This window comes from Rhinatrema bivittatum, chromosome 6, assembly GCF_901001135.1.
Source record: "Rhinatrema bivittatum chromosome 6, aRhiBiv1.1, whole genome shotgun sequence".
NCBI lineage: Eukaryota > Metazoa > Chordata > Amphibia > Gymnophiona > Rhinatrematidae > Rhinatrema > Rhinatrema bivittatum.
Window position 1 is genome coordinate 115,447,038 of NC_042620.1, and position 12,373 is coordinate 115,459,410.

The 12,373-nt window shown below is 41.3% G+C and overlaps 1 protein-coding gene across 8 annotated transcripts in view; it reads left to right on the top strand.

The window, feature by feature from the left end:
• The window catches only part of SCRN3 (secernin 3), a 73,332-nt gene that overhangs the window by 762 nt on the left and 60,197 nt on the right, over window positions 1–12,373 (top strand). Inside the window, exons 2-4 of one of the 8 annotated variants that reach the window (XM_029605812.1) lie at window positions 2,344–2,411; window positions 2,939–3,013; window positions 8,650–8,807. The exons of 1 other annotated variant lie outside the window; for it this stretch is intronic. In XM_029605812.1, the coding sequence (XP_029461672.1) occupies window positions 8,652–8,807 (156 nt within the window). In that variant the 5' untranslated portion in view covers window positions 2,344–2,411; window positions 2,939–3,013; window positions 8,650–8,651. Of the gene's footprint in view, window positions 1–2,343; window positions 2,412–2,938; window positions 3,014–7,778; window positions 7,868–8,623; window positions 8,808–12,373 lie in introns of those variants that run through there. 6 more of the 8 variants (XM_029605813.1, XM_029605810.1, XM_029605815.1 and 3 more) reach the window with 6 other exon arrangements.

Genomic DNA, 12,373 nt, shown 5'->3' on the forward strand with positions numbered 1-12,373 from the left:
TGACCAAAAATGTTCTTCCACAGGGTCTGTGGTACTTTGGCCCATTTCACCAGTATGGGATTTGTTCACATTTTCTGTATCAGGCGATATATACTGCTACATTATTAGAAAAGCAAGAAATGTCAAGTGACACAGTTTAAAGAGGGGGATTTTAGGCTAGTCCAGGATTTCTGACAACCCCATCCTTGTGCATTTTGGTATTTCCAATACTGAATTCAAATTGTAGCAGTAGGGACTACAAATACCACAATACACCAGAATGAAGTTAAAAAACCAGGATTGGCCAAAAATCTCTCTCTTTGAACTAGGTCCTATGAAAACTTATCACAGGAGTAGGTAGCTCTGGTCCTTGAGTGCTGCAAATAGGGCTGGTTTTTGGGATATCCATAATAAATATGCATAAAATATATTTGTATGCACTGCCTCCATTGTGTGCAAGTGCATAGTATGCACATGTGTAAGGGATACTCCGATCCCTTGCTAACAGATTTTCCCTTTTGACCAATTCTATGGACTTGTAGTTTTTTAGACCATCCCTGAAAGTTTTCTTCTCCCAAAGCTGGGATTGGTCAGCAGTCAGCTTGTCCCCATAAATTGGGGCTGAGCATGTGCAGAAAGCAGAGGATGTTGGAGTGAGAAGTTTTGCTAGATCCTACGTAGCCTGGAGAAAAATGGGAAAGGAAGTTTTTTTTTGTAGAGGGGGCAACATTTTGGTAGAGAGATTTTTCTTGCTGCTGGTTGTTTTTTTTTTTTTTTTGGACTTGATCCCATTTTCATGAAGGAACACCCTGCCTGAGGGAAAGAGTTGGGGAGCATTGCTTGCCCTACATCCAGCTGAAGCGAGATGGCTTCTGCATCTGCCCAGAGACGATTTTGATGAGCTGTTTTGAGTATATTGTTATTTATTTAAATTCTTTTAATATACCGATGCTCAAGACAAGTCTTATCGTACCGGTTTACAGTAGAACTAGGGGAAACCATTTAACTAAATGAGAGAAAGTTACAATGAACAGGGAGTACAATTCGGGATTTATTAAGCGAGAGAGAAAAAATTTAACAAAACGTAACGAATAGTAATGCAGGATAGTACAAAATCAATTGATTAGCATGGAGAGCTAAATTAACATTTAATATAAATAAGTAGTTCGAACATAACAGGTTCCTTTAGGTACTTGGCTGAGAGGCATCATACTGGGGTGATGACCTGGGCCAGGAATGGGGGAGTGGAGGGGAAGAGGTTATAGGAGAGGAGGAAAGGTAATGGGAGCGGAGTAGGCTACATTGCTAGTTGAGAAGTGTTTCATCCGGGGAATGCTTGTGAGAACAGCCGTCTTCAGTTTCTTTCTAAAGGATAGATGGCATTGTTCCTGGCGTATATCTGGGGGTAATGAGTTCCATTGATGAGGTCCCGCGGAGGACAGTGCTCATTTTTGAATGGAGTTGTGAATGATGGCTTTGTTTGGGGGAGCCTGGAGAGATCCTTTATATGTGGATCTGATCGGTCTGGTGGAGGTATGGAGTTCGAGAGGGATTGTGAGTTGGAGTGAGGAATGATGATAGATGGTTTTGTGGATGATGGTCAATGTCTTGAACAGTATTCTATAGTGGATGGGAAGCCAGTGTAGGTGCTTAAGTATCGGTGTGATGTGGTCATTGCGTCGAGAATTCATGAGGATCCTGGCTGCGGCATTTTGCAGCATCTGTAGAGGTTTAGTTGTGGAGGAGGGGAGGCCAAGCAGCAGCGCGTTGCAGTAGTCAATCTTTGAAAACAGTATGGCTTGGAGGACTGAACGGTAATCATGAAAGTGCAGGAGAGGTCTTAGCTGTTTTAAAACATGTAACTTATAAAAGCATTCCTTTGTAGTGTTGTTAATGAACTTTTTGAAGTTCATTCTGTTGTCCAGAATAGCACCGAGGTCTCTCACCTGGCGTACTGAAGGAAAGATTGGGTTGCAGGCGAGGGGGTTATTATCATTGGGAGTGATGACGAGGAGTTCAGTTTTGGACGTATTGAGAACCAGATTGAGACTGGAAAGTAGGCGGTTGATGGAAAGAAGGCAGCTGTTCCAGAGGTTTAGGGTGTATAGGTTTAGGGTGTATTGTTGAAAGTTTTTGGGACTTTGCCATTCAAGATTCAGAGTTGGAGGACTATCAGAGAGATTGAGACGTTGCCTTTTTAGCAGGAGCCCATTTTCAGTCACACAGGAATGTAGGTGTTAAGTTTGTCCTTTCCTCATAGGGATTACTAGCTCAGAACAACAGAGTAAGAACAGGCACTGTGAATTTTGTGAAAACCCATGAACTTTAGTTTTGGAATGGACTATGCAGTTATTTTTGTTACAGTAAATTGTATTTGAACACCATCTCCAGTGTCCTGTCTGTATTTCATCTTGAAGGAAGACACCATCCCTGTAAGTCAGCGGACAGTGAGTATTAACTGTGTTAGAGTGAAGAGACTGAAAGTGAGTTCACCATCCCCCTGCATGTCTTGGGCCCAGGAGGTTAAGCCTCTCCCCATGGAGAGAATCCACACCCCGGGATTTGAAAGGACTGGTGCAAGAGAACTGGGACTTAGGCCCGGGACTGAGTGTGTCCCCTGCACCATTTTGTCCAAACACTGAAGTAGGAGGCTACATATGCATTATGGATATCCTGAAAACTAGACCTGTTTGTAGCACTCGAGGACCGGAGTTGCCTACCCCTAGCTTGTTGAATATATAATGAATTTGGGATATTAAGCAGTGTGGCTGTGCCACTAAATATACCTGGCTGACTTTAGGTCTGACTGAGGCTGAATATTGGCCTCTATCTATCTGGATAAGTAGCTCCTCCCTGGAATGCCTTGGTCCCATTCCCCACTTCACCAGCTAACTATTTAGTCAGATAAGTAGTTATTTGAATCTTGCTTCTTATCTTTTTTTTTTTTTTTTTTGATGAGGTGGTTGCTGGAAAACTAAACCTTGAGAAGCAGGGAATGTTATTTTCAGCAATTCATCCACCAGTAGCAGTGGCTGTAAGTGTCTAGATTTTACTTAAGTTTTTGTACTTGTAGGATGATGATGTGTTTTATGTTTTGGACTGTGGGAGAAAATAATCAGTTTTTTATAACTCTTTAAATATTCCATCCATCAACCTGGTTAATTCACAGACAATTTTTTTCACACCACTCTAAGGTTCTGAAGTGATTGCAGGCCTCTTCTTATTCCCCATGTCTCCAACATATTTTCTGTTCCTGTTGCTAATCCGCCCTAATCTTATTCCCTGCTGCAAACCACAACTGCTATCAAGTTCATCCTCCCCTATCCCTACATTCTCTATCTCACCTGCCATTCTCTTATCTGCACTGTCCATTGCTCATCCATTCACCCTGCCTTTACCACTATCCCTGACACCATCTCACCGCTGTCACTATCTGCACACCTCTGTCCATCTTCTCTGTATTCTCCTGCTCCTCCTTTTATTTTCAGCTGGGGATATCGATCCCAGTCCTGGCCCTTCAAGGCAATTTTCATGCCATCATCTCATATCAAGCCGTAACCCCTCCAATCTTATCACTATTCCCCTTCACCCTCCCTCTTCTCTTCCTTTCTCGTGCTCCATATGGAATGTAAACTCTATCTCCAAGAAACTTGCCTTTATTCTTGACCATTTTAAATCTCGCTCTCTTTATCTCCTTGCCTTAACAGAGACCTGGCTTTCCCCTGAGGACTCTGCTTCAGTTGCTGCTCTCTGTCATGGAGGTTATTTTTTCTCCTACACACCTCACCCTGTAGCTGCGGTGGTGGTGTTTGAACTGTTGCTCTCCCTCTCCTGCAGATTTCAACCCCTTCTCCCACCTCAGTCCCACTTTTTTTTTTCTTTTCTTCCTTTGAAGCCCACTCCATCCGCCTATTCACTCTACTACCTCTCTGGGTAGCTGTCATCTATTGACCCTCTGATAAATCTCCCTCCTCCTTTTTCACTGACTTTGATTTCTGTCTTTCCTTTTTCATTGACCCATCTTTCCCTTCTCTTATCCTTGGTGACTTTAACCTCCATGTTGATGACTCCTCTAACTCTTATGCCTCAGAACTCCTTTCTTTAACTTCTTCTTCATTTGATCTTAGACTGTTCTATCACTTCTACTCACTAGCATGGCTATTGCCTTGACCTAGTCTTTGCTTCCATCTGTTGTCTCTCAGTCTTCACCACCTCAGTTCTTCTGATCTCAGATCATCACGTGATAACTTTCACATTAAACCACCCTCCCCCACAGACTCGTCCGGTCACCACTTACACCGTTAGGAACCTCCAAGCTGTTGGCCCTTGCATCTTTTCCACTGCTGTTTCATTCTTTTTTTCCTCCGCAGCTTTGTCTGATTCTGTTGATGAAGCAGTTTCTTCTTACAACACTATACTCTCTTCAGCCTTAGACACTCTTGCCCCTCCTTTTACCTGTCCTGTAAGGTGCATTAAACCCCAACCTTGGCTCATCCCCAGAATTCGCTGCCTATGTTTCTGCATCCGCTCTGCAGAATGTCTCTAGCTAAAATCTCATGCCCATGCAGACTTCATACTCTTCAAATTCATGCTGACCACTTTGCACTCTGCTATTGCACTTGCCAAACAAGACTACTATGTCCATATGACAAACTCTTACATCCAACCCTCACCGTCTCTTTGTCACTCTCAATTTCCTCCTCAAACTTCTCTCTCTGCCCAGAGTATGGCTGACTACTTCCATGACAAGATTCACAAAATTACTCTTGAATTGTCAACTATTTCACCTTTACCTGCCTCTCCCCCATGTCTTTCCTTTACCCTTCCCCTAGCCTCCACCACTCTCTCCTTTCCTGAAGTCACAGTGGAGGAAACTGCTCATCTTCTCACTTCCTCCAAACTCACTACTTGTTCCCCACCCAACTCCTCGGCAGTCATCCCTTCTATCTGTCACATCCTCAGTCTATCACTTTCCACTGCTACCTTCAGATGTGTCGTAATCATATCACTCCTTAAAAAACCCTCACTGGATCCTACCTGTCCTACCAACTATCATCCCATATACCTTTTGCCTCCAAACAACTCGAACGTGCTGTTCACAGCTGCTGTCTTGACTTTCTTACATCTCAAACCATTCTTGATCCATTCCAGTCTGGTTTACATTCAACTGAAACAGCTCTTGCAAAAGTTTCCAGTGACCTGTTTGTGGCTCAAGCGAAAGATCATTATTCTGTCCTTATCCTCCTTGATCTGTCTGCTGCATTTGACATTGTTGATCACCACCTACTCCTTAATACTTGATCCTCGCTTGGATTTTGGACTCTGTCCTTTCTTGGTTCTCTTCTTACCTCTCCCATTCCACTTTTAGTATTTCCTCTGGTGGTTCCATCTCTACTGCCATTCGACTATCAATTGGTGTGCCTTGGGGCTCCATCACAGGCCCTCTTCTCTTTTCTCTGTAAACTAATTCCTTGGTGCTCTGATTTCCTCTCATGGCTTTCAATGCCATTTTATGCTGATGACTCCCAGATCTACCTTTTATACACCAGAAATTTCACCAGAAATCCAGTCCTGTATCTTAGCCTGCTTGTCTGACATTGTCGCCCCCTTAAACTCAACATGGCCAAGACGGAGCTCCTTATCTTTCACCCCCTCCCCCCCAAGCCTACCTCCCCTCTTCCTCCTTTTTCTATTTCTATGGATAACACTGTCATCACCCTGGTCCTATCAGCCTGTAACCTTTGAGTCCTCTTTGACTCTTCTCTCCTCTTCGCATATCCAAAACACTGCTAAAGTGTGGTTTCTTTCTTTATAACATTGCCAAAATCCATCCTTTCCTTTCTGAACACACCACCAGAGACCTTATCCACTCTCTCATCTCCTCCCGCTTAGACTATTGCAACCTGCTCCTCACAGGCAAGCCATCTCTCTCCACTGCAATCTGTCCTAAATTCAGCTGCACAACTTCTTTTGCCAAAGTCCCTATGCTCACATAACCCCTCTTCTGAAGTCACTCCATTGGCTCCCTATCTGCTTCTGCATACAGTTCAAGCTCCTTTTTCTCACCTACAAATGCCTTCACTCTGCAGCACCTCATTACCTCTCCTCTCATCTCTTTCTGCACTCCACTTGTCAGATAAGTCACTCCTATCTATGCTCTTCTCCTCTACTGCCAATTCCAGATTCGTGCTTTCCAACTGGCTGCACCATGTGTGTTGAATAATCTACCTGAACTGGTGTGTTATACTCCCTCTCTTGCCATGTGTAAATCCCATCTAAAGACCTGCCTTTTTGAAACTGCTTTTAAATCTTATGCCTGATTGTCTGTCTGTAGTAGTAGTTTACAAACATCTTTGTCCAGAAGACAAACCGAAAAATGCAGCTCCCTTTCTAACTCCCATTTCCACCCTTCACGTACAAAAACAACTGTACAATATCATCATGAGTGCTGTGACCTGAGAAACACCTCAAAGTATGAAGTAAATCCTTCAGACAAAAAGGCAATATCCCTAAAATTGTCTCCAAGAAAATTGCATCTTCACTTAAAACACCAAGGAATACAAGTGGAGGAAAACCACAGAGCAGTAGTAGCAACATGCAACCCAGAACTAGATCAATTAAGAAAAATCATAAAACCTCCAGTCCTAGCTTTATAGCAACTACCTAATATGAAACAAAACTGGTTGAAACAGAAGTCACAAAATCCTACAAGATACCGTGTTGTACACTGTACCAGTACATGTTACAGGATGCTACCATTACCAAAAGGGTGGAAAAATATTTAGAAAACTTGGATCCGTCCAGTTTTTTTTTTTATGAGCTTTACTTTTTTTTTTTTTTTTTTTTGCTTCTTGTTTGGTCCACATTTGGGATTTTTTTTTTTTTTTTAATTTTGTTTTACATTTTTGTTTTCTTGCTATTTTTGGATTCTTACATGGCTTGGGCATTTTTTTCCTATTTATATATTTTTTTGGTTTGCTTTCTTTTCTACTTGTTCTATTTTTTTTTTTTTAATTTTCTTTTCTCTCTCGTCTTGCCTCTTTCCCCTACCCCCTTTCCTCCAGCCTCTCTCCTATACATACAGGGAACAGCCCCAGATTCTATATGGACCTGAGGTGGCAGCAGCCAGCATCAATTTTTAGGCTCTCAGGATTTACTATCTCCAAGTTGTAATGCATGAATGGGATCATATTCACATTCTTCTGTTAATGTAGTATATATTATCCAATTCAGAAATGGTGAAACGGAAAGCTATGTTGTTAAAATGGATTAGATGTTAAAGGCAAAAATAAAATTCCACAGCCACAAGATAGACCAAGGTGACATTGCTGTGGGGAAAGTTGTTTTTTTTCCCATGCAGACCATTTTGAACCGAGAAGTCAGACATGTACTGGTCTAATAAAGAGACATTCACCTACAAGCTTTTTGTCCAGCTTTACTTTTAGTGGACTAATACTTCATTGGAAAGCAGTCATTTTAGTAAGCTTGGAGACTTTAGTTTTGTAATTATCCAACAGTATAGAGGTTTTCTAGCAGTCCTATTCGTTCTGGAGAAAACCATCTAATATTTGAGTTATATCTTTCATTGGACCAACATAAGAATAATGAAAACCAGATATCAAAAATGTGGCCTATCTAATGTCATGGAGCTGTCGGATCTTCATAGGTCCACCTTTCCCACACAGTCCAGATTTTGAATGTGAAATACTATAACTTCAAAATATCTGGTTTCTTTTCTTTGACATCATTTTATAGATGATGTGGTATCTTACTGCTAATCAAATGTGTTTTTGTTTTAGGCTGACAAAGTAAGCTGTGCAAGAGGGACCAAAGCCTGTTTGCAGGTCTCCGGCATGTGACTCGCTACAGTGCATTCCAAAGATCTTAAGTGTGTATTTGTAGAGAGTCCTGTGTCAGTGCCCTGCACATTTACTTTTGTCGTTTTCACAGCTCTTGCATGGTCAAAGTACATTTCCAGTAACAAAGCACTAAATCCATTTTTGCTGGCAGGTTTAAGCTATGCTATATTGCACTATACCCTGCCTCATCAAACCCAATAGTTTGCCCAAAGCAGCTTGCATCAAAACTTAAAAAAATGTTTTCATAAAATACATAATACGCTTGTTTGAAATGTATGTTTGTATCATTGTTGTTATATTTAATTCATTATCATGATCAACAAAATTACTGCTGTAACAGTATTAAGTAAAGTGCCTGCAAAGCACATTGTGATGCTGATTTTCTCTTTTAGATAGTGTTATTTCATTACAGTTGTGCAGAGCATGGCACAGGGAGTTAGTCCCGGGCATGCAGATCAGTATATCTTTATTCCTAGCTCTAACCTAGTGATTCCCAAATCCAGCCCTTCAGATCTCCCAAAAGGCCTGGCTTGTAGGGCAGCCAAGTTATGCATATTGATTTGATCCTCAGGCCAGCTGTATGCAGATATAAACTCATGAATATTCATTCTGGGTAGCCTGAGAACCAGACTTATCAATGACAACTGGATTTGAGAAACACTTTTCTAATCAGTTATATACTTCAGAAATTCAAAGCATGTTTTCTACTTCTGGTATATGCATATGTGGCATGTCATCAAAAATCTCAGACTGTTAACCATATGAGTTAATTCTGTATTTGGCAGTAAATGTAGACTTTATTCATCTCCAGTCATGGAACCTCGCTCCTGTGACACATTTGTGGCTCTGCCTCCTGCAACAGTCGGGAGCAGGATTATTTTTGGAAAAAATTCAGATAGACCAAGCGATGAAGTACAAGAGGTAGTATATTTTCCTATGGCCACACACAATCCTGGTGAAGAACTTGAGGTAAGATTACCAGTACTGAAACACATTTCCTTCCTAATTTTTCAGAATAGAGTCCAGATCTATATTTGGCATTATAAACAATAAAATAGGCCCGTTTTGGGCCCGGAGATCCAGGCTTGGCTCCCCTTGTCCATCAGACCTGAATGCACTCTGATTTGGGGAAGGAAGGAATATGGTTGTAGTCCTTGCTGATAAGTGCGTGGCAATGAAAGAATGCCTTGGAGAAAGCAGCCCTTGGGCTGGCAAGGGACCCCAGTCATGCTGTTTGGGGTGGGGGGAGCAGCAGAGACTGCCGAGGGAGAAAACATGGAAAGACGGGGAGTTAATTTTAATAGCTGAAGGCAAGTGGTTCTTCATAACCTGTCTTAATTGCAGATAATGTTAATCTTCTGTACAATAGTTTGCTGTTAAATGACTCTGGTGTACCATGTTACTTTAGGCAAAAAAAACCCCTACAATTTTGGTCCCTTTTGCAAAGCTTCTGTCTGCATGAACTCTTATTTGACAGTTTTTTTTGCGGTTTTAGTACATGGGTGTCATTGTGCGATATGCCCTGGAAGCTGTTTCTCACAGTTGCTGCATTTCTGGGTAGTGGTGGTAACTAGTATTATATTTCTCATGTGTATTATACCCTCACCTTGTCCCCAGGCCCTCATGTCTGAGAGTGTTTTACAAAAATGCATGATCTCTGTGTTGTGAAATCTAAAATTAAGTCAAGATTACACAAGCTCATATGATGCACCTGCAAGGGTGAATTTTAAAAGCCCAAACCAGGAGATACACAAGTATGTCCAGTCGGTGTGCACCAAATGGACTTTAAAAGCCACCCATGTAGGTGCGTATTTCTCGGTGCGCTTACAAATAAGTTGCAAAAAAGGGATGGGGCGGGTCTGGGCGGGACATGGGTGTTCCGGGACTTTAACCTGAAACGTGTGGGTAAGTATTTATGTGCGGAACTGCGCGCCAGGGCTTCCTGCCGTGTAACTTTACTACTGCTATGGGTGGTGTGTAAGTAATAAAATAAAAACATCTAGGCTAGTCAGTGAGGTTTTAAGGGCTGGTGCTATCATGGTAAAAGAGAGGCTATTTGGGGGGTTAGGAAGTCCTGGCCCTTACCTGGGTGATATGGGGAAACTGGTAATTGTGTCAGCTCGCATCTACTAAAATCTCCCCACTTATGCGGTTGAGGTTGCTCATGTGTGCACCCATATAAAATTGTGTGCACATGTTTGAGCATACACAAGTACATAAGAGCATGCCATGCTGGGTCAGACCAAGGGTCCATCAAGCCCAGGATCCTGTTTCCAACGGTGGCTAATCCAGGCCATAAGAACCTGGCAAGTATCCAAAAACTAAGTCTATTCCATGCTACTGATGCTAGTAATAGCAGTGGCTATTTTCTAAGTCAACTTAATTAATAGCAGGTAATGGACTTCTCCTCCAAGAACTTATCCAAACCTTTTTTAAACCCAGCTACACTAACTGCACTAACCACATCCTCTGGCAACAAATTCCAGAGTTTAATTGTGCATTGAGTGAAAAAGAACTTTCTCCGATTACTTTTAAATGTTACATGCTAACTTCATGGAATGCCCCCTAGTTCTTCTATTATTCGAAAGTGTAAATAACCGATTCGCATCTACTCATTCAAGACCTCTCATATCCCCCCTCAGCCGTCTTCTCACAGCTGAACAGCCCTAACCTCTTTAGCCTTTCCTATTAGGGGAGCTGTTCCATCCCCTTTATCATTTTGGTCGACCTTCTACATCACAACTATATCTTTTTTGAGATGCGACGAAAAGAATTGTACACAGTATTCAAGGTGCGGTCTCACCATGGAGCGATACAGAGGCATTATGACATTTTCCATTTTATTCACCATTCCCTTCCTAATAATTCCTAACATTCTGTTTGCTTTTTTGACTGCCGCAGCACACTGAGCTGACGATTTCAATGTGTTATCCACTATGACGCCTAGGTCTCTTTCCTGGGCGGTAGCTCCTACTATGGAACCCAACATTGTGTAATTATAACATGGGTTATTTTTCCCCTCTATGCAACACCTTGCACTTATCCTCATTAAATTTAATCTGCCGTTTGGATGCCAAATTTTCCAGTCTCACAAGATCCTCCTGCAATTTATCTCAGCCTGTCTTATGCTATGTGCACATATATGCATGTATGTTATATAATGGAGGGATCCTTTGGCACGAGCTGGCATGCATGCATACATGTAACACCCACGTGCCAATATCAAATTTACAGTTACAGGGGTTAAAAAGATATGCTTTAAAAACAAGTGCACTGGATATGCACTTTAAAAATGCCTAAAGTCCCTCAGCAAGATTTTGCAAAATGAGCTGTCATCTGAAATCAAAGTATCCAACATTGAGAGCATGGATTAAATCATGGGTTGTCCTCACAAACCAGAAGTAAGGACTTCTTGTTCAGCCTTTCCTTTGATAGCCCATAAGGTTGCAATGAGTGATTTCTGTCCTTTCCTTTTCACTCTTTGACCCAAAAGGGCAATAGAGCACCAGTACAAACTTGCTTGTCTTACTGAAATGAAATTCAGGTGTCAAAATCTAGAAGAACTTCATGTGGGTTTCCTGCAGTGATTGCCCTGTAGAAGGTGTGGTGCATGATAAACCGAACATATTAAGCAGCAGTGGGAAAATGCAACAGCATTCAATAGTAGTGGGTGAGAATCACCGTAACATTTTATTCTGTGTATCTCATATTAGCCAAAAAAATTGTTAAATTTTCTAGAAACTGAGAAAATAAACAACTGGCTCCCAGTCACACTCTTCTTTTCTTCTGGCTTGGAACTGGCAGTTAGGTGATCTTCAAGTTGTTCCTAGGTTGTAGTCATGGCATGAATATGGGCTTTCTGGCCAGTTTCTGGATCATCAGAATCGGAGTTTTATAAGAGCTATCCTACTCATACTAAATATGAATTTTGACATCTGTATAATCCTGTATTGCACTTACAGCAAATTTTTGAAGTGAGCCATAGATAGAAATGAAGAACATAGAAAAAAAGAATGGGGCTTCCTCCGAAATTCTACCACTAGTATTCTGTAGTCTTAACTTTGCTTACTGATCTTCTTATGAAAGCAATCTGGGTTTGCTTCTAATTATCCTTTTCATGCAAGTACTATTTGTAATGGAAAACTGTTTCTTTCTAAAGAGTACCATTATTTGGCATCTTCTGTGTGCCATGTGTCTTGGATTTCCAAAGAGCTAAAATGAAAAGACTTTCATGGCACTCTAATTTGAAATGAATGTGTGTTGCACATCTTTGGGTGTTTCAGATTACACAAGAAGTGCAACAAAGCTAGAACACATATAAAGCAGCATTTCCCAAACATTTTTGTAACACAGCCATGTTTTTTTAAATATTTATTAGATTTCTCATAATATATAATCATATATACATAAAGAAGGCACTTGCTCACAGTAAAAGAGAGAAAACAAAGGAAAAGTTTAATGAAGACCAATGTTCATTAACTGCCAGTAGAGCCCGAATAAAGTTGAAGAATCAATAAAGACAAAAATATTTAGTC